The 22,500-nt window shown below is 44.5% G+C and overlaps 2 protein-coding genes across 2 annotated transcripts in view; both read right to left on the bottom strand.

Moving 5' to 3' along the window:
• The window catches only part of LOC306921369 (uncharacterized protein), a gene marked incomplete at both ends in the record, with an annotated part of 88,181 nt that overhangs the window by 60,698 nt on the left and 4,983 nt on the right, over nucleotides 1-22,500 (bottom strand). The window contains one exon of the mRNA XM_079498480.1: nucleotides 1,896-1,947. Coding sequence (XP_079354606.1) covers nucleotides 1,896-1,947 — 52 coding nt within the window. The remainder of the gene's footprint in view (nucleotides 1-1,895; nucleotides 1,948-22,500) is intronic.
• On the bottom strand, nucleotides 7,525-10,002 carry LOC306922132 (kelch domain-containing protein 3-like; the record flags this gene model as incomplete). Its single annotated transcript, XM_079499527.1, has 2 exons — nucleotides 7,525-8,126; nucleotides 9,654-10,002. The coding sequence occupies 2 exons, from the start codon at nucleotides 10,000-10,002 to the stop codon at nucleotides 7,525-7,527; spliced, it is 951 nt and encodes a 316-aa protein (XP_079355653.1).

The raw sequence follows: 22,500 nt of genomic DNA, 5'->3' as shown, positions 1-22,500 counted from the left end.
TCGTTCGTTCGTTCGTTCGTTCCTTCCTTCCTTCCTTCCTTCCTTCCTTCCTTCCTTCCTTCATTCATTCATTCATTCATTCATTCATTCATTCATGGCAGATCTACAAGCTCACAATGTGATGCGACACATTGTGAGCTTGTAGACTTGTAGCTTCGACTATACACTATAATATTCATTTAGGGTTGTACTGGTTTTGTAATAATAATAATCAAAATCTACCAAAATAACTATAGCCTATAGCCCTAGAACGTTTTCAAATAATTGTAGTGCACAGGAAAACTATAATATTTGCCTCTGAGATGTATAGTGGAGTTGAAGTAAAAGTACTGGACAGTACAGTACTTGAGTAAATGTACTCAGTTACTGTACTTTCAACCACCAGGATATAAATGCAGACATATACATTTGATATACATTATCCCATTCTGGGCGGGAACCCATTTGGTGTTTTAAGCATTGTGTTATGCTTTAGCTGTTGAAAAATAGCAGATCTACAAGCTCATAGCGCGCCACCGAGTGGCGCGCTATGAGCTTGTAGATCTGCTATTTTTCTTTGAATATGTTCGGAGTGAACGTTTTTAACCCATTTTGGGGGCGGGAACCCTTGTTGGTGTTTTAAGCATTATGTTATGCTTTAGCTATCGAAAAATAGCAGATCTACAAGCTCATAGCACGGCACCGAGTGCCGCGCTACGAGCTTGTAGATCTGCTATTTTTTTTTAAATCGTGAAAATGTGGTGTAAATCTTTGAATATAGATTATTTCAGAGCGAACGTTTTTAACTCAAATCTTTGCTTCTGGGGGGGAGGGGGGTCCCTGGAACAACATATTTTCAGATGAAGGTCCGCGGCTAATTACATAGCATTCTGAGGGTCCATGACATGAAACATAGGGTTTTCAGAAAACTGTCATGATTTAGAAGACATTTTGTATAGAATCGAGCTCAGGTCAAAATGGGCTATAATGTACAGATAAATAAATACAGCCACATGTGCATTGATATATTCATGAATGTACATAAACTATTAGCTGAGTGTGTGATAATCCTACTGCATGGGGGGGTGACCTACTTCCATTAATAAACTCTCTCTCTGCCCTGCAGCTATTCACACGCTGCATGCTGCTGTGTGTGTGTGTGTGTGTGTGTGTGTGTGTGTGTGTGTGCGTGTGCGTGTGCGTGTGCGTGTGCGTGTGCGTGTGTGTGTGTGTGTGTGTGTGCGTGTGTGGTCCGCCCCCTGGGGTGCTGGCATCCAAATGGAAGTATGGACGAAAAAAAATTGGGTGAGTTTTCAATTCTTTTTTTAATAATCTGATGGACAGCAACCATAGAGAGAGAGAGAGAGAGAGAGAGAGAGAGAGAGGAGAGAGAGGAGAGAGAGGAGAGAGAGGAGAGAGGAGAGAGAGAGAGAGAGAGAGAGAGAGAGAGAGGGGGGGGGGGGGGGGGCATTCATTCATATAGGGGTCATCAACATGCTGGCATATGGTGGACACATAGAACCAAATGGACCCTTACGGGTCTGTAACTCTGAGAGTGTAACACATGGAACCAAATGGACCCTTACGGGTCTGTAACTCTGAGAGTGTAACACATGGAACCAAATGGACCCTTACGGGTCTGTAACTCTGAGAGTGTAACACATGGAACCAAATGGACCCTTACGGGTCTGTAACTCTGAGAGTGTAACACATGGAACCAAATGGACCCTTACGGGTCTGTAACTCTGAGAGTGTAACACATGGAACCAAATGGACCCTTACGGGTCTGTAACTCTGAGAGTGTAACAAATGGAACCAAATGGATCCTTATACAGGCCCATTTGGTTCCATTTGTACACTTTCAGTGCGTGCGTGCGCGTGCGCGCGTGCGTGCGTGTGTGCGTGCGTAGTCTCACCCATCAGCATCTTGGATGTTTACATTCACCCGTTTGGCTGCTCCCAACAGTTCTGTAACACACACACACACACATACACACACACACACACACACACACACACACACACACACACACACACACACACACACACACACACACACACACACACACACACACACACAGACAGACAGACAGACAGACAGACAGACCGGAGAGAGAGAGAGAGAGAGATTGAGTCAGTCCAGAGTTGATCAAACAGGTTATGAATCAAATCAGCTGTTGTTTTCTTCTAAATGATCAGCGGTTAGGTTGAAGTGTCCTCTGCTGGTCTCGGGTCAGATGTAAATAGCTCAGAGTTTGAAAAACATCTCGACAATAACACAACCAGGTCATTCACTAAAATCCTGGATTATATGTGGGCTAAAAGCCTTGTTTTTTTTTCAATGAATCATGCCGGTTTTAATGTGATTTTATGCTGTGAAATTGTGAAATATGTGAAATTTGCAGAAAGCAGACCTGCCAACCTTGGGATATTGCCACCATGCGTGCACGTTTTTGGGGCGGGGGGTTCCGATGGCCGCAAATGTGGGGGTCCCACATGCCATTTTCACACCAGAAATGTAGTACATTGCACTAATGGAGAATTATACTGTACTTGCTCAGACTGAGTCAACATATAGCCTATCAATTTAAACAAAAGTATAAATGTCAAAGCATTTATTTTTTTTATCCCCATGTGACTTCATGAATGAACATACATCACAATGATCATGTTGCCTATAAGTAAAACCACATCTCTTTCCAATGTCCATCCATCCATCTTCAACCGCTTATCCGTAGTCGGGTCGCGGGGGCAACCGCTCCACCAGAGTGTTCCAGACTTCCCTCTCTAGAGAAACATTAGTGAATTCCTCCTGGGGGATTCCGAGGCGTTCCAAGGCCAGTGAGTCGTTGTGTTTCCTCCAACTGCGCCTTGGTTTGCCCCCCGGGGGTCTCCTCCCAGTGGGACGTGCCTCGAGGACCTCCCTAGGGAGGCGACCGAGAGGCATCCTAACCAGATGCCTGAACCGCCTAAGCTGGCTCCTTTTTGAAGCTGGCTTCATTTTTAGACGTTTTTTTAATCCTTTTTAGACGTCTATTAGAAAAGAATGCTCAGTGGGATGGCGACATAACAAACGCCCTTAGGACTTGAAAAGTGAGTGAAAGCCTTTGTTGCAATGATACACAAAGTGGCAAATGATTTTATAAACTACATTTCCCAGCAGCAGAGTGACATATTATTTCATAAACTACATTTTTTGTACCAATGTGGTGTGCATGGGATCAACATGCATGTGGCCCTGCGGGTCCCTGGGGGCCACGTGAGGCCCCTAATGGGGCCCCTCCTGAGACTAGTGTGATGGCAGACCCCTGAACAGTGTCTGTGCCAGGTTTGGTGCGTATCGGACCCAGTGTTCATTTTGTCGACTAAAGCGATTATTAAAAATGTTCGGCGACTTCCTGTGTTCACAGACGAAAACTAAATAAAAACTAAGCTATGATGACTAAAACCAGTCTAAGACTAAATATATCAGACAATTTTGTCAAGAAATAAAAACTAGACTATAATGTTAGATCCAGTAGAACTAAATGTCAGGGAGGGACTAGTGGAGAAGAGATCCAGTAGAACTAAATGTCAGGGAGGGACTAGTGGAGAAGAGATCCAGTAGAACTAAATGTCAGGGAGGGACTAGTGGAGAAGAGATCCAGTAGAACTAAATGTTAGGGAGGGACTAGTGGAGAAGAGATCCAGTAGAACTAAATGTTAGGGAGGGACTAGTGGAGAAGAGATCCAGTAGAACTAAATGTCAGAGAGGGACTAGTGGAGAAGAGATCCAGTAGAACTAAATGTTAGGGAGGGACTAGTGGAGAAGAGATCCAGTAGAACTAAATGTTAGGGAGGGACTAGTGGAGAAGAGATCCAGTAGAACTAAAAGACAAGTCATTTCATGCTTGGTTATGCTCGGGTGTTTGAGCTCTTATAGATCTATTTTCAGCATGAAACCAAGTGTAAAACCACCAAGGCCCGCCAAAATACATTTTAGTCGACTAAACCAACTGTAAACTCTCAAGTAAAACATTTAATATGACTAAAATATGACTACATTCGTATTTTATTCAAAAGACTGACTAAAAATAAATTACATTTTATTATGACTAAAACTAGGCCTAAATCAAAATTAGCTGTCAAAATCAACAGTGATCGGAGCAACAAGTCGTGATGTTATGCCTGTGACCGCCATTAATACAGGATGAAGAGGAAACCATATAATGAATATGAACAATTAAACAACAGGTCGTTTCGAGGAAGCAATCTGATTGGTTGAAACGGCCTTCTACCCGTGCTTCGAACCAGCATCATGGAACACCTAATTAAAACCAATAATTCAGCCGTGTTGTTCTCCCAGAGCGCAGCAGACTGGGTGGCTAGGCTAGCTAGTTTCTGTTCTCTCAGAGCGCAGCAGACTGGGTGGCTAGGCTAGCTAGTTTCTGTTCTCTCAGAGCGCAGCAGACTGGGTGGCTAGGCTAGCTAGTTTCTGTTCTCTCAGAGCGCAGCAGACTCTGTGGCTAGGCTAGCTAGTTTCTGTTCTCCCAGAGCGCAGCAGACTGGGTGGCTAGGCTAGCTAGTTTCTGTTCTCTCAGAGCGCAGCAGACTGGGTGGCTAGGCTAGCTAGTTTCTGTTCTCCCAGAGCGCAGCAGACTGGGTGGCTAGGCTAGCTAGTTTCTGTTCTCCCAAAGCGCAGCAGACTCTGTGGCTAGGCTAGCTAGTTTCTGTTCTCCCAGAGCGCAGCAGACTGGGTGGCTAGGCTAGCTAGTTTCTGTTCTCTCAGAGCGCAGCAGACTGGGTGGCTAGGCTAGCTAGTTTCTGTTCTCCCAAAGCGCAGCAGACTCTGTGGCTAGGCTAGCTAGTTTCTGTTCTCCCAGAGCGCAGCAGACTGGGTGGCTAGGCTAGCTAGTTTCTGTTCTCCCAGAGCGCAGCAGACTGGGTGGCTAGGCTAGCTAGTTTCTGTTCTCCCAGAGCGCAGCAGACTGGGTGGCTAGGCTAGCTAGTTTCTGTTCTCCCAGAGCGCAGCAGACTGGGTGGCTAGGCTAGCTAGTTTCTGTTCTCCCAGAGCGCAGCAGACTCTGTGGCTATGCTAGCTAGTATCTGTTCTCCCAGAGCGCAGCAGACTGGGTGGCTATGCTAGCTAGTTTCTGTTCTCTCAGAGCGCAGCAGACTGGGTGGCTAGGCTAGCTAGTTTCTGTTCTCCCAGAGCGCAGCAGACTCTGTGGCTAGGCTAGCTAGTTTTTGTTCTCCCAGAGTACAGCAGACTCGGTGGCTAGGCTAGCTAGAGTCTTGGGACATTTGTGGTCGTAGTGGCTTCATCTGTCATTAAAAAAAATGTGATTTTTTTTCGTTGGATGTGCGACAGCTCTTTTTTTTTGCACATTTTGTACATCAACAACAATCCCCCCACCTTGGTGTGAAGGAAATGAAATGATGCCTACTGGATGAATCCTTCCCTGGGTAGCACTGTGGCTACATTAAATAGATCAGTATTTATTGGCCTATAGTACTGACCAATCACCTTGCTTCGACTGCTGCAGCTGCAGCGCTACAAGATAGCTACGTAGCACCCACAGGGTGGTGGAAAGTACATTTACATTTACTTAGTACAATTTCTTGGTATTTGTACTTTACTGGAGTGATTACCTTTGTTATCCTGTTTCTGTCGTCATGGCTGCCATTTCCCACCTGATGTTGTGTGGGAGTCCAGCCTGCTCCAGACCGTTCTGAATGACAGCTAGTTTGCATAATGTCTTGAGGCTGGGACTGAAGTGTAAGATCTGTAAGATGAGTTGTGATCCATAGAGGATGATGTGATCTCCCACCAGGCAACAGCACATTGTACCAACCCAATCCGGACCTTTCCCCTTGGGCTCAACCTTCGTCCAGGAGAAGTTCTTTGGATTCAACTTCCACAGATCATTGAAACCTTGATTCTGATTATAGTTGCAGCCACCAACTATGTACAGCTCTCCATTGTAGACAAAGGCTGCATGACCGTTACGCTGTTCTGGAAGAAGCTGTGCAGAGCGTGTGTTCATCCAACAGTTGGTCTCTGTGTCAAACACTCTGATGTTCTTGTCCTGGTGCCAGCAGCCCCCAAATACAAACATCTTTGTCCCGATGATGTTGGCAGAGTGATCTGATGAAGCCGGTGATGGTGTGCCACTGGTGATGATTAGAGACCAGGTCATTGTGGTGGTGTCCAACTTATAGATGTCATTAGTGAAGCACAAATGGGTCCATCCTCCATGGATAAACATGACCTTCTCCAAGACACAGGCTGAGTGGCGGTACCTCTCAACTGGAACAGTTCCAGTTACGTTCGGCTTGAACCATCTGTGGGTGTCGACATCAAATGCATAAAGAATGTTGACCCAGTCCCCCATGATGGTAAAGCAGTTACAATTCACAATCCCTCCCCAGATATAGATGGTATCTTCTATCAGTACAGCTGTGTGTCCATAGCGCATGGAGGGAACCTCAAGGGAACATTCTCCTCTTCCGGTTGTCAACGGGGGCAACGTCGTCCAGCACAAAGTCATTGTGTTGAAGACGTGAACATCAATCTGATCCTTGTTGCTGTAGGTCTTCCCGTTATAGAAGAACCCTCCAAAGGAATACACCTTGTCCTCCACTGGTCCAGCAGCACAACCAAAGAAGCTCTGGGATGTCTGTGGTCCTCTTCTCAGGGTCGATGTCCAGGTCAACATCTCTACCTCGGACTCTATGTCTGACTGTCTCTGTCCGTCTAGGTCCTCAATGTAAATTATTCCCTTCAAAGTGTCTCTCCAGATGTGAGCGACATCTTATATAGGCCGACAAACTCTAGTCTGACGTCACTCACAACACAAACTGATGTCATGCATAGTCAGTGTTGGGGAACGGCGTTATAAATAACGGCATTACGGTAACAGAATACTTTGTTTTGGTAACAGAGTAACCTAACGAGTTAGTTTACAAATAGAGTAATATGTTACCTAGTTACCCTTTTCCAAAAACAATGGCGTTACTTAGTTACATTTAACACCTATATTTCCCTCTCTTTTCTGTTGCCACAAAGGAGGAAGAATGGGTCGGGGTCTTAGCTGGGGGCTACACTATAGCAATAGAAACGATGGCTGTGCTCTACAGTGCTGGATGTGATGAAACCGAGATGAGTTGAAGAAGGCTGTGAGGAACACACTTATATACCAGAGTGCTGCTCCTTAATCCTTTAGAAGAACTCACTGAACGATAGTACAGTACATAAAGTGCTGCTGTGAACCGCTAGGCCTTAAATCATTTTTTTCACATTTTGTACATCAACAACAATCCCCCCCACCTTGGTGTGAAGGAAATTAAATGATGCCTACTGGATGAATCCTTCCCTGGGTAGCACTGTGGCTACATTAAATAGATCTGTATTTATTGGCCTATAGTACTGACCAATCACGTTGCTTCGACTGCTGCATGCAGCAGCGCTACAAGATAGCTACGTAGCACCCACAGGGTGGTGGAAAGTACATTTACTTAGTACAATTTCTTGGTATTTGTACTTTACTGGAGTGATTACCTTTGTTATCCTGTTTCTGTCGTCATGGCTGCCAGTTCCCACCTGATGTTGTGTGGGAGTCCAGACTGCTGCAGACCGTTCTGAATAACAGCTAGTTTGCATAATGTCTTGAGGCTGGGACTGAAATGTAAGATCTGTAAGATGAGTTGTGATCCATAGAGGATGATGTGATCTCCCACCAGGCAACAGCACATTGTACCAAACGAATCCGGACCTTTCCCCTTGGGCTCAACCTTCGTCCAGGAGAAGGTCTTTGGATTCAACTTCCACAGATCATTGAAACCCTGATACTGATTATAGTTGCAGCCACCACCAACTATGTACAGCTCTCCATTGTAGACAAAGGCTGCATGACTGAAACGTTGTTCTGGAAGAAGCTGTGCAGAGGGTGTGTTCATCCAACAGTTGTTCTCTGTGTCAAACACTCTGATGTTCTTCTCCTGGTGCCAGCAGCCCCCAAATACAAACATCTTTGTCCCGATGATGTTGGCAGAGTGATCTGATGAAGCCGGTGATGGTGTGCCACTGGTGATGATTAGAGACCAGGTCATTGTGGTGGTGTCCAACTTATAGATGTCATTAGTGCATCCTGTCAGCTGGGTCCATCCTCCATGGATAAACATGACCTTATCCAAGACACAGGCTGAGTGGAAGTACCTCGCCTCTGGAACAGTTCCAGTTACGTTCGGCTTGAACCATCTGTGGGTGTCGACATCAAATGCATAAAGAATGTTGACACAGTCCCCTGTGATGGTAAAGCAGTTGTTAACCTCTTTTGTCTCACAATTCACAATCCCTCCCCAGATATAGATGGTATCTTCTATCAGTACAGCTGTGTGTCCATAGCGCATGGAGGGAACTTCAACGGAACACCCTGCTCTTCTCTTCCTTGTCACCGGGGGCAACGTCGTCCAGCACAAAGTCATTGTATTGAAGACGTGAACATCAATCTGATCCTTGTTGCTGTAGGTCTTCCCGTTATAGAAGAACCCCCCAAAGGAATACACCTTGTCCTCCACTGGTCCAGCAGCACAACCAAAGAAGCTCTGGGATGTCTGTGGTCCTCTTCTCAGGGTCGATGTCCAGGTCAACATCTCTACCTCGGACTCTATGTCTGACTGTCTCTGTCCGTCTAGGTCCTCAATGTAAATTATTCCCTTCAAAGTGTCTCTCCAGATGTGAGCGACATCTTATATAGGCCGACAAACTCTAGTCTGACGTCACTCACAACACAAACTGATGTCATGCATAGTCAGTGTTGGGGAACGGCGTTATAAATAACGGCATTACGGTAACAGAATACATTGTTTTGGTAACAGAGTAACCTAACGAGTTAGTTTACAAATAGAGTAATATGTTACCTAGTTACCCTTTTCCAAAAACAATGGCGTTACTTAGTTACATTTAACACCTATATTTCCCTCTCTTTTCTGTTGCCACAAAGGAGGAAGAATGGGTCGGGGTCTTGGCTGGGGGCTACACTATAGCAATAGAAACGATGGCTGTGCTCTACAGTGCTGTATGTGATGAAACCGAGATGAGTTGAAGAAGGCTGTGAGGGACACACTTATATACCAGAGTGCTGCTCCTTAATCCTTTAGAAGAACTCACTGAACGATAGTACAGTACATAAAGTGCTGCTGTGAACCGCTAGGCCTTAAATCATTTTTTTCACATTTTGTACATCAACAACAATCCCCCGACCTTGGTGTGAAGGAAATTAAATGATGCCTACTGGATGAATCCTTCCCTGGGTAACACTGTGGCTACATTAAATAGATCTGTATTTATTGGCCTATAGTAGTGACCAATCACGTTGCTTCGACTGCTGTATGAAGCAGCGCTACAAGATAGCTACGTAGCACCCACAGGGTGGTGGAAAGTACATTTACTTAGTACAATTTCTTGGTATTTGTACTTTACTGGAGTGATTACCTTTGTTATCCTGTTTCTGTCGTCATGGCTGCCAGTTCCCACCTGATGTTGTGTGGGAGTCCAGACTGCTCCAGACCGTTCTGAATGACAGCTAGTTTGCATAATGTCTTGAGGCTGGGACTGAAGTGTAAGATCTGTAAGATGAGTTGTGATCCATAGAGGATGATGTGATCTCCCACAAGGCAACAGCACATTGTACCAAACGAATCCGGACCTTTCCCCTTTGGCTCAACCTTCGTCCAGGAGAAGGTCTTTGGATTCAACTTCCACAGATCATTGAAACCCTGATACTGATTATAGTTGCAGCCACCAAATATGTACAGCTCTCCATTGTAGACAAAGGCTGCATGACCGTTACGCTGTTCTGGAAGAAGCTGTGCAGAGCGTGTGTTCATCCAACAGTTGGTCTCTGTGTCAAACACTCTGATGTTCTTGTCCTGGTGCCAGCAGCCCCCAAATACAAACATCTTTGTCCCGATGATGTTGGCAGAGTGATCTGATGAAGCCGGTGATGGTGTGCCACTGGTGATGATTAGAGACCAGGTCATTGTGGTGGTGTCCAACTTATAAATAGATGTCATTAGTGTGTCCTGTCAGCTGGGTATATCCTCCATGGATAAACATGACCTTATCCAAGACACAGGCTGAGTGGTAGTACCTCTCCTCTGGAACAGTTCCATTTACGTTCGGCTTGAACCATCTGTGGGTGTCGACATCAAATGAATAAAGAATGTTGACACAGTCCCCTGTGATGGTAAAGCAGTTGTTAACCTCTTTTGTCTCACAATTCACAATCCCTCCCCAGATATAGATGGTATCTTCTATCAGTACAGCTGTGTGTCCATAGCGCATGGAGGGAACCTCAACGGAACATCTTCTCTTCCTTGTCAACGGGGGCAACGTCATCCAGCACAAAGTCATTGTGTTGAAGACGTGAACATCAATCTGATCCTTGTTGCTGTAGGTCTTCCCGTTATAGAAGAACCCTCCAAAGGAATACACCTTGTCCTCCACTGGTCCAGCAGCACAGCCAAAGAAGCGATGGGATATATTTTTGGTAACAGAGTAACCTAACGAGTTAGTTTACAAATAGAGTAATATGTTACCTAGTTACCCTTTTCCAAAAACAATGGCGTTACTTAGTTACATCTCTACCTTGGACTCTATGTCTGGCTGTCTCTGTCCTTCTAGGTTCTCAATGTCAATTATTCCCTTCAAAGTGTCTCTCCAGATGTGAGCGACATCTTATATAGGCCGACAAACTCTAGTGTGACGTCACTCACAACACAAACTGATGTCGTGCATAGTCAGTGTTGGGGAACGGCGTTATAAATAACGGCATTACTGTAACAGAATACTTTGTTTTGGTAACAGAGTAACCTAACGAGTTAGTTTACAAATAGAGTAATATGTTACCTAGTTACCCTTTTCCAAAAAACAATGGTGTTACTTAGTTACATTTAACACCTATATTTCACTCTCTTTTCTGTTGCCACAAAGGAAGAAGAATGGGCCGGGGTCATAGCAATAGAAACTATGGCTGTGCTCTACAGGGCTGGATGTGATGAAACTGAGATGAGTTGAAGAAGGCCGTGAGGGACACACTTATATACCAGAGTGCTACTCCTTAATTGTTTTAACGCCATTGACGTAGATCTAGGTCAATTAAAGCCTAATTTTTTATACTACGCTTACCGCCATTGCCGTAGATTAATGGCAATTAGGCTTTTATAGCGATTTCGATCGATCGAGCCATAATGCTACTTACGGTACGTTAGCTGGTTAGCTAGCTATGTTGTTGTCACAGCACTGGATCGACCCCGCCCATCTAGGGTTGCCACCTTTGAGATCTTGAAATAAGGAACACTTATACGACCACGCGGCGAAGCAGCGCCGTTATCGGGTTATCGGATCACATCGACTAACTGGCCTTGGAACGCCTCGTTATCCCCCAGGAGGACGTTACTAATGTTGCCCTGGAGAGGGAAGTCTGGGGCTCTCTAGTGGAGCTGTTTCCCCCGTGACCCGACTACGGATAAGCGGTTGAAGCTGGATGGATCAGGGAGGGATTAACCCCCATGAGGGCCCCTGAGCCAGTAATGTGTTGGGGGCCCCATAGCGTGCGTGCGCGCACATTCTTTTGTGTTTTTTAATGTTTTTATCATATTTTTGACCTAAATTTAACAAAATCAATGGCCAATTTCAGGGCCTCAAACCCAGTACCACGCAGTCCAGTTTCCTCAAAGGGCCCCTGACAGCCAAGGGCCCCTGGGCCCCGGTCCCACTGGCCCAATGGCTAATTTGGCCCTGGGATGGATGGATGATTTCACATACCATATTAGCCTTTGGGGTCACTTGGTGGTCACGGAAGGGGTACCTACTGCACTGGATTTATTAACTGTTATGAAGTAGCCTATTCTGTTTATAACAACATAAGAGTTCTGATTCCGAATCAGAGTTGTTCTTTAAATTGGCGCAATATTTAATTAAATTGATTCATTTATATTAAATACATGTTTATTTATTAGACTTCATTAATAAAAAATCAACCATAATAGTCTACTGAAATACTGTATGCCCACATCAGCAGCCATTGGCTATTGCATGGGGAGGACAATAGAAATACTACTGATTGACATCTTATAAAAACACAGATAAACACATACCGAATCGATCTCAGGGGCAGTTTCAGTCATGAAGAACTGTGACACTTGTTGTTGTGTGTTCTGTGATTGTACTGTTGATCCCTGAAGCATGCTGTTTGCTATCAAGCAGTCCCCCATGCGCCACAGAAAACATATACGCCGACATACTTTGCAATTAGCTTTATATTAATAATCTCCCGTGACGCTGTCAAGCCAGGGATTTGCCTCTTCCCTGCACTCACGTCTATATTGTATTGAAGGCGTTTTCTTTTTTGAGACGGACGCGGTGGAGAATCAGCTGTTGTAGAACTTCTAAAAACGGGGGCGGCCGGCCGGCGAGACAGGCACTGGATTTGGCACGTCGCCACGGCGCAATTGAGAGCAGCAGCAGAGCACACATGCAGATCGGCAGCCACATGGAGGTTTTTGATTATGCTCGTGGGAGGTGACCCCCGTTCCAGAACAATTGTGCTGTCTTTAATATTTCCTGTTTTATTTTGTTCATTATTGTTAAATTCAGTGTTGACATTTGTGTGACAGATCGCGCATGAGGGGGCATTTAGGAAAATACGGAACAAACCGCGTTCCGTATTGATTCGATACGGGACGCATCATTTAATGCTCAAATAAAGGATGAATCAGTCATTTACGGAACGGGTGGCAACCCTAATGGAGGCTCAATGCGGCTGGATTTAAAAAAATCCCATAGCTGGTGAGGACGGAGGCTCTCCATAGCAACCGGAGCAATGATAAAAGGTAAATTGAGTATATACGGTTGTCTACGAACATGTACGTAGTTTGCCGATTCCGTACCCTAGCCTATAGGGGGTACGATTATAATCACAGAGAGCAGAGAAAAAGTTAATGACAGTAACGCACACCCTCTCGTGAAATATTGCTTAATTCAAATACATAATCCAGGATAAATGCAACACACAGTCGTGGTCGTGTTGTGTGCCAAGCGCAGGAAAAGGAAGGACAGCTGGTGAATACTAAACCGCTGTGTGAATGCAAAGCATAATGAGATTATAATATCACTGTGAATAAGAAAAGATAAAAAAAAAGACATGAAAGGGCCTTTCTGTGTGGAGTTTGCATGTTCTCCCCGTGCCCCCTAGGGTAGGTATATACCCTCACAAAAACATGCAGTAATCCTGGTCTCTATACTGCCTCGCACCCTCCCTCAGGTGAGGAACTGGAGGGGAGGGGAAAGGAACTGGTTGGAATAACGTGTTCCTTCCACGCGCTACGTCCAACCAGGGAAACCAGGAGCAACTTGGACACTCATGCATGAAGGAAGCATGAGTTCAAGTCCGTTGCTCTCCCCAGGTTGGCGGAGGGTGTGTAGAGCCCAGGATCACATTAGATAATTGACACGGGGGTGAAAAATGGGTTACAAAATCGTGAAAAAAAAATAAGACATGTACAGTACATCCCATGTGCAATACATCGGGATGCTGAATCGGCAGAAATGCCTTGTAGATTAAAGATGGAGTGCCGTGATTCTCCCCCCCCCCCTCTCCTAAAACATGATCATCAGGTATTATTATTATATAAGGAGGAAGATTATATTTGTTTTAAAGTGTACAGTATTTGTCAAAATGTAATTTTTATGTGGACACGCCCACCCAGTTCATTAAGTATGCCTGGTGTGCCTGGTGGGTGGTGATCCACCTGAACTGAAGCCTCACCCACAGCTGTGGTTGTATGATAAAGGGGGAGGAGAATGATATTGTGATGTCACTATATCACTGTTTTTTTTCATTGGCACGTTTGACTGTCAAGGTTTCAGCCTCCAGGAAGAAACCCTAAATACAAAGGGAAGACATCATTGCACATGACAACCACACCAAGGGGTCTAATAGTCTGGCAGCCGGCAGGCTTATTTTGTTTAAAGTGGGAAATTTGGTATATAGTTGTTTTTATTGGCCTAAAATATTGTCTATATACATACAGACAATATATTTGTATAGTTTCTTGTGACCCTATACCATTAACATCCTATGGCAGGCAAAACTGTCAAACTTTCCTTTTGCTTTAAGTAGCATGTGACATGTCAAACTAGGGGTTTTTCATGATTCTGAATCCATTCCAAGCATTAGTTTTGCACAAAATACACTCCTTGGGCTAAAAGCAACCATAGCCAGTTGCCCAAATGTGCCCAAAATGTGCTGACCTCATCACACCTCGACTGCCGGACTATAATGAAGTACTGTGACCTCATAAACACATGAAAAACTGGAAATAAAATACAAAAATCACGGCACTCCATCTTTAAAAACTCATGTGGTTTCCACCACTTTTCTTTTTTTCCCCTTCCTTTGCGCCCCGGTCGTGATGACACACTTTGCATGGTATTTGTTTGTATACACACAAATGCACGCACGCACGCACAAACACAGTACACCATCATACATGTGACATAATCTGAAGGCCTGACGTTAATCTGGGGAAAAGCTTCTCTCTTGCACACTCCATCCCTCCATCCATCCATCCCTCCATCCATCCCTCCATCCATCCATCCCTCCATCCCTCCATCCATCCATCCATCCATCCATCCATCCATCCATCCATCCATCCATCCTCTCGCCCTGCATGTGTAATTATGTAAAGAGGGGATATCTGACATCCCTTGATTGCCTGTGTGTGTGTGTGTGTGTGTGTGTGTGTGTGTGTGTGTGTGTGTGTGTGTGTGTGTGTGTGTGTGTGTGTGTGTGTGTGTGTGTGTGTGTGTGTGTGTGTGTGTGTGTGTGTGTGTGTGTGTGTGTGTGTGTGTGTGTGTGTGTGTGCGCGTGTCTATCACAGATTAAAATTAGCCCCTCCCCCTCCATCTCATCAGGCCAGCGGTTGAACCGCTGAGCTCACAGATATCTGTGTCACTGTCGACCAATCAAAGACGGATCTGTGTCTCAGCATTAGCCAATCAGAGAAGGCACATGGGACCTGACACCCATTCCTCCCTCCCCCCCATTCTCTCTCTCTCTCTCTCTCTCTCTCTCTCTCTCTCTCTCTCTCTCTCTCTCTCTCTCTCTCTCTCTCTTCAGATTTGGGGCAACTCCAAACATGTTGGATCTTTGTTCTAAACTATCTGTAAGGGATTACTTTCCTGAATGATGTCTGAGATGTAATTATAAACCACTAAGACGAGCAGAAATCTCCACTTTGATGGATTGATTTTTATTTCTAATAGACATTTCTCACTTCTTTGAGACCACATATCACAATCATTAAAGGCAAAAGGCGGACCCAGCTTTTCTCTCTGGCCTTTTATTATTGTTGTTGTTTGTTGTTGTTTTCTGTGTGTTTCTGTTACGCCATTTTGACCTGAGATCAGATTCTATAAATGTCTTCTACATCCTGACCGTTTTCTGAAAAAGCTATGTTTCTATCTCAGTGGTTCTTCGATTTTTCAAAAATAGCAGACCTACAAGCCACTCGGTGGCGCGCTACGAGCTTGTAGATCTGCTATTTTTCAATAGCTAAAGCATAACATAATGCTAACACCAAAAGGGGTTCCCGCCCAAATTGGGTTAATGCTTTAGAACAGTGGTTTTCAACCAGTGGTCCGGGGACAACCAGTGGTCCTTGAGGGGGTTCCAGGTGGTCTCCAGCCAAATGATGGAAGTGTTGGTAACTAAATGCACCAATTTAACTCTTGAGAGCGTAAAATACAGCATGCGAATGGTGTACATATTCTATAGTTTTGAGTCTTGAGAGGCTAAATGTCATCAAATGGTGGTCTGTGGCTCAAATGCAGGATCAATAATGGACCTTGACAATGAAAGGGTTGAAAAGCACTGCTCAGAGTTACTTCAGGGCCAAGTATTTGTGTGAAATGTTAATTTTCTTACATTAAAGTTATATTCAGTGATTTCACTTAACCCATTTAGGCCTGACGTCGAAATTTAAAAAATGTCTTCTAAATCATGACACTTTTCTGAAATACCTCATGTTTCTATGTAAGTGGTGCTCAATATTTCATGTCAACGACCCCAAACATTATATGTAATTGGCCGCCGACCCCCATCTGAAAATATGTTGTTCCAGAGACACCCCCCCCCCCCCCCCCCCCCCCGCCCTAGACCTACAAGCTTGTAGCGCACAATCAGATTTTGGCTCGGGGGAAACACTGTGATTATCACGATACATGGTTGGTCATCCCTGACCACGGTTGATGATATGAGTCTAACATTCATTAGGAGGACAATATCAGTCACCAGAAGGAGAGACGTGTGGTTTCAACCAGTCTAACATTCATTAGAAGGACAATATCAGTCACCAGAAGCAGAGACGTTTGTTTTCAACCAGTCTAACATTCATTAGAAGGACAATATCAGTCACCAGAAGCAGAGACGTTTGTTTTCAACCAGTCTAACATTCATTAGAAGGACTCACAATATCAGTCACCAGAAGCAGAGACGTGTGTTTTCAACCAGTCTAACATTCATTAGAAGGACAATATCAGTCACCAGAAGCAGAGGCACGTTTTCAACCAGTCTAACATTCATTAGAAGGACAATATCAGTCACCAGAAGCAGAGACGTGTGTTTTCAACCAGTCTAACATTCATTAGAAGGACAATATCAGTCACCAGAAGCAGAGACGTGTGTTTTCAACCAGTCTAACATTCATTAGAAGGACAATATCAGTCACCAGAAGCAGAGACGTGTGTTTTCAACCAGTCTAACATTCATTAGAAGGACTCACAATATCAGTCACCAGAAGCAGAGACGTGTGTTTTCAACCAGTCTAACATTCATTAGAAGGACAATATCAGTCACCAGAAGCAGAGACGTGTGTTTTCAACCAGTCTAACATTCATTAGAAGGACAATATCAGTCACCAGAAGCAGAGACGTGTGTTTTCAACCAGTCTAACATTCATTAGAAGGACAATATCAGTCACCAGAAGGAGAGACGTGTGGTTTCAACCAGTCTAACATTCATTAGGAGGACAATATCAGTCACCAGAAGCAGAGACGTGTGTTTTCAACCAGTCTAACATTCATTAGAAGGACAATATCAGTCACCAGAAGCAGAGACGTGTGTTTTCAACCAGTCTAACATTCATTAGAAGGACAATATCAGTCACCAGAAGCAGAGACGTGTGTTTTCAACCAGTCTAACATTCATTAGAAGGACAATATCAGTCACCAGAAGCAGAGACGTGTGTTTTCAACCAGTCTAACATTCATTAGAAGGACAATATCAGTCACCAGAAGCAGAGACGTGTGGTTTCAACCAGTCTAACATTCATTAGAAGGACAATATCAGTCACCAGAAGCAGAGACGTTTGTTTTCAACCAGTCTAACATTCATTAGAAGGACAATATCAGTCACCAGAAGCAGAGACGTGTTTTCAACCAGTCTAACAGTCATTAGAAGGACAATATCAGCCACCAGAAGCAGTTCAATCTGGTTATCAGCAAAGTTCAATGGGTTTATATTAACAATCCGTACGTCTGTGACACGCAACATTACCTCAGCTCCCCTGCGCCACATAATCCCTAATCTGAAAAGAAATACATGACATGTCACTGCAATCATGGTCTGTCCTACTGTCAGCCTCTCCTACACTGTCTCCCTCTCAGCGGTCGGTCTGTCTGTCTGTCTGTCTGTCTGTCTGTCTGTCTGTCTGTCTGTCTGTCCGTCCGTCTGTCCGTCTGTATCTTTTGGGTCTGGAGCTGAAAAGGAACGACTGTGCTCATCTAACTGCATGTGCGTGCGTTCACAAATGGGACAGCATGGATGCATACCCCTTAACCAAATGGACCCGTAAGGTGTCCGTCCGGGACAGTCACAGCATGGACCAGTAAACATGCAGAGCCTTACGGGGTCCATTTGGTTCCACTCTCAGAGTATAACAAATGGAATGAATCTATGTACAGTGCTCTTACTGTGCTATAGCGATGAAAGATGGGCCTGCGGGCAGTGATGTGTCGACGTCTTTCATATCTCAGTGTTCTACTGGACAGGACACTGTCCTAGCACATTTAGACCCGAGGCAAATTCTAACAAAATGTCTTCTAAATCCTAACAGTTTTCTGAGAAACCCTGTGTTTCCATGTCAGTGGGTGCTCAAACTACTATTTCATGTCAAGCACCCCATTTGGCCCCCCATCTGAAAATATGTTGTTCCAGGGAGGGACCCCCCCCCCCAGAAGCAAAGATTTGAGTTAAAAAACGTTCGCTCTGAAAGAACATATATTCAAAGATTTGCGGCACATTTTCACGATTTTTCAAAAATAGCTATTTTTCGATAGCTATTACATAATGCTTAAAACACCAAAAGGGGTTCCCGTCCTGAATGGACTAGAAAGATCACAAAGCAGCAGATGCTGCTAACCTAATCACATAATATAATATAATAGGAATGTCCCGATAATGTTTGTTTGCTCCTGATCCGATTCTGATAAGTCTCCACCAGGCCGAAGGCATGGGGAGAGAGTATGTTTTGCACTCCGTCCGTGTGTGTGTCCGTCCGTCCGTCTGTTACCAGCTAATCTCCGGCAGCGTTAATCCGGTCGATGCCAAATTTTACACACACACTCCCTGGATGCCATCGATGAACCTCTGCCCCAAGTTTTCCATAACGGCCTGTTATAGCGCCACTAGGAGGCCGACTTTTGAAAAACATTTTTTTTATATTACTCCTCCAGATTCGGTCCAAAGATCCCGCAAATTCTTACACACTATCTCTATAGTCATGTGTTCAAGACGGATCTGTCCGATATTTCATATTCCATCCTAATTGGCTAACATTGGCTTTCAAAGTTTGCAGGATTGGCCCGTTATGAACAAAAAGCCTCAAATCATGAACGCAGCATGCAATTTACGTGAAATATTTCATACACTTTCCTATACTAGGCTGAGGAATATATCTCACCCTTTTCACATTGGCCTGTTATAGCACCACCAACAGGTGGACTTTTGCGAAACCCATTGTTGGAACAAAATGCCTCAAATCATCCAATTGCCATCCAAAGCGTAAGAAGAAATGGCACCCTTTTCACATTGGCCTTTATCTAGTTTGATTTTGAGTATCTGCCGATACCGATTTTTCCCGATCCAATATTTTCCAGGTTTTTTTAACACTTATGCCATATCACAATAGTATAGTATCCAGTCTAATATCATGATATTGATACTAGGGGATGTCCCGATCACGTATTTTTGCTCCCGATCCGATTCCGATCATTTGAAAACGACGATCTGCCCCGATTTCCGAACACGTGGTTGGATTGGGACAACCCTATAATATATAGATTAACTGTTTCTGAAGAAGAGAAGTGTGTGTGTGTGCGTGTGCACGTGCGTGCGCGTGAGCGTGTGCGTGCGTGCGTCAACCAGATCACAAAAACTGCTTTCTTTTTCCACCTCCCTAATCCGTCCCAGCCCACACACTGCTGCTGAGACCCTCGTTCATGCCTGCCCGCCATGCAGACCACGTCACATCACCCCAGTCCTCCCAATCAAGACAGTGATCACCACCACCTGCCAGACCCTCAACAACAACCAGCAGGCTCTCTGCTATACCTCTCTGACCTCCTCCAAGCCTCGCAAGCTTCCGCTTTCGGAATCTCTGGAAATGTTGCCTTCAACAGACACAGACGTCCCAGAGCCGGAAGACGTGTCTACCTGTTTATGTCTATGCCTCCACAGAGCCACGCCCCCTAGCTCCACAGGACCAGGACGAAGAGTCTTAACGTAACAAGAGTATTATCTTGTGGTGATAAATGTATGAAGCCAATCTGAGTTCAACCACTGGCTCCGTCCTCCCCTCTCCCTCTCTCTCTCTGTCTCTGTCTCTCTCTCTCCCCCTCTCTCTCTCTCTTTGTTCCTGTGCACCGAGCTGAGCTCTCAGACTTGATGTGTTCTGGCATCTGAGAAGAAATGCTTTTTCTTTTCTCTGTGGCCTCACACAAACTATATATATATATATATATATATATAGAGAGAGAGAGAGAGAGAGAGAGAGAGAGAGAGAGAGAGAGAGAGAGAAAGGCAGAGGGTTCAGTTATTCAGTCCTCATCCTTGTTGACCTGCAGCATTTGACCCCCTATAGTGACCTCTGACCTTGACATGCACCGAGATCACCATGCTTAACTCTCTGACTGACCTGACCTGCCCGGCCGGGGTCCCCCCAGGGCTCTGTACTCGGCCTGCTCCTCTTCCTCCCCTCTTATCTACTCTGCATCAACGCGAGGAGGGCTGTGAGGGAGAACACAATGCTCTCTCCTCTGGTTGGTGGATGACTCGGCTGCTTCTCCAACATGAACACGACGCAGCTCTTTAGGCCTCACTCACACGTAAGACTTCTGTTTGTCATGGCCGCCTCAATGCATTTCCAAAGGGAGTCACATGGTTTCATGGCTGTCTTCTGCCCCATCCCCCCCCCCCCACACACACACACACACACAATTATTATTATTTGTTTAGGGGCGCTAGCCACTCCTATATATACATGTTTAATGTTTGTCTTTAGTTCAATGTTTGTTTTGTAAACGCCATTGACAATGAAGGGAATGAAAGATCAACAAACTCACTAACGAAAACCCGGCTTTTCTCACCGGATGTCCGGCTCTAGATACAACTTAGCATCATGGGAAATGCAGTTTTTAGGAAACGCTTAGTAGTGAATACAAATAGAATGTTTCTAAATGAAATCAATATATACTGTAAATAACAGTATATATTGTTAACACAAACTATATATATAATAATTATTTTTAACTCAAAGTCCTTTTAAACTGTAAATAGTAATAATATAAAATAAACAGCTTTCAACTATTATGCAATGAAATGTCACAAAATATTAACTGTATTAACCCAAATTAAGTTACAAAGTTAATACACCATTGCACATAAAAACGACTCCAGGGTGTCTAATGAAGTACTGTCACCTCATAGACACATGAAGAACTGGAAAAATACAACATTGGCACTCCCTCTTTAAACACACCATGAGATAGGTTATCTGTCTAAACACCTGAACGTGGCCAGAGCGTGTGTGCAAAACAAATTATTACAAATTATTACAAATGTGTGAGCCCATAGTCTTATTCATAGCTATGTAGGTATTTGGCATGAAAATGTGAGTATGAAAGTAAAATAAATAAGTGTTAAATGAAATGGTAATTAACTCCTTTAGCCCCATCTAGTGTTAGCATGCGCACACCTAAGGAATGCCGCCCGTCTGCTCTCACTCTATACGGAGCTTGTTTCCCTTCCGGGTTATTCAGGAAGGTGGGGGCCTTTGTTAGGAACACCACTCGCATTAGCTCATAGCCTTTAGCTAGAATTACAACCAGTTACATTTGCTCATCGATGTGGTACAAACTCACAAATGATTTACGATCGTCGGGTGTGCGAGAGAGTGTGAGATACGGCGCTTTGAAAATCCTGTTATAATGGAGGCTCAATGGAGCTGGATTTAATAAACCCATAGCCGGTGGGGACGGAGGCTCTCCATAGTAACCGGAGCAATTCTTGATTGATTGATTGATTGAAATATGTATTAACAGTTTGCAGAATTACAGTACATTTCAAGCACAAACTCAATACAAAGACTGTGTAACTGTGAGTGGACGACCCAATTAAGCATTACACTTGTTTACAAGAGGGTCCACCATGTTCAATTCATCAAAACATTTAGAGACGTACAGATAGACACTACTATAATATAGTAGTGTCTATCTGTACGTCTCTAAATGTTTTGACTTTGACTATATTATAGTCAAAGAACAGAACAGGAATTCATCATAAAGGAGGTAAAAGGGAAAAGAGACATATACAGTGAGGGGAAAAGGGGGGGGGCAGTGGGGGGGGGGATTCAGATTTTACGGGGGACAGTTTCGAATTGCAGCCGTCCGCAGGTGCCCTTTGAGAGCGGTTTTGAAGGAGTCAAGGGATTCACATGTCTTAATGACTGTTGGTAGGGCGTTCCACATTTTTGTGGCATAGGAGCGAAAATAATTTAGTCCCTTGTTTGTGCCGAATCTGGGTTGTACATGGTTCGTTGCACTCCCTCTGGTGTTGTGGGTGTGGACTTCGTTAACATTAAGGAATTATTTAGACAGGTACATGGGTATCTTGGTGGTGTATCGAATCTTGTGGACCAGACCCATTGCAAGATGCTGTACTCTGTTGTCAACCCTAAGCCATTCCAGCCTGTCAAAGTGGGCAGGGGTGAGGTGGGTTCGGGGGGTGAGGCCAAGTAGGAGCCTGACCAGTTTGTTTTGGGAGGTCTGGAGCCTTGTTTTAAGGGCCTTTGAGGTGCTGTGGTACCAAGAGGTGCATGCATAGTCAAAGAAACCTTGTACGAGGGCTCCTGTTAAGGTCTTCAAGGTGTTTTTGTTGACCAGTGAGGAGATCCTGTAAAGGAATCTTGTTCTTTGATTGA

The sequence above is a fragment of the Electrona antarctica genome (genome assembly GCF_951216825.1).
Source record: "Electrona antarctica genome assembly, chromosome: 4".
In the NCBI taxonomy this organism is placed as follows: Eukaryota; Metazoa; Chordata; class Actinopteri; order Myctophiformes; family Myctophidae; genus Electrona; species Electrona antarctica.
This window is presented reverse-complemented; position numbering and strand designations above follow the sequence as displayed.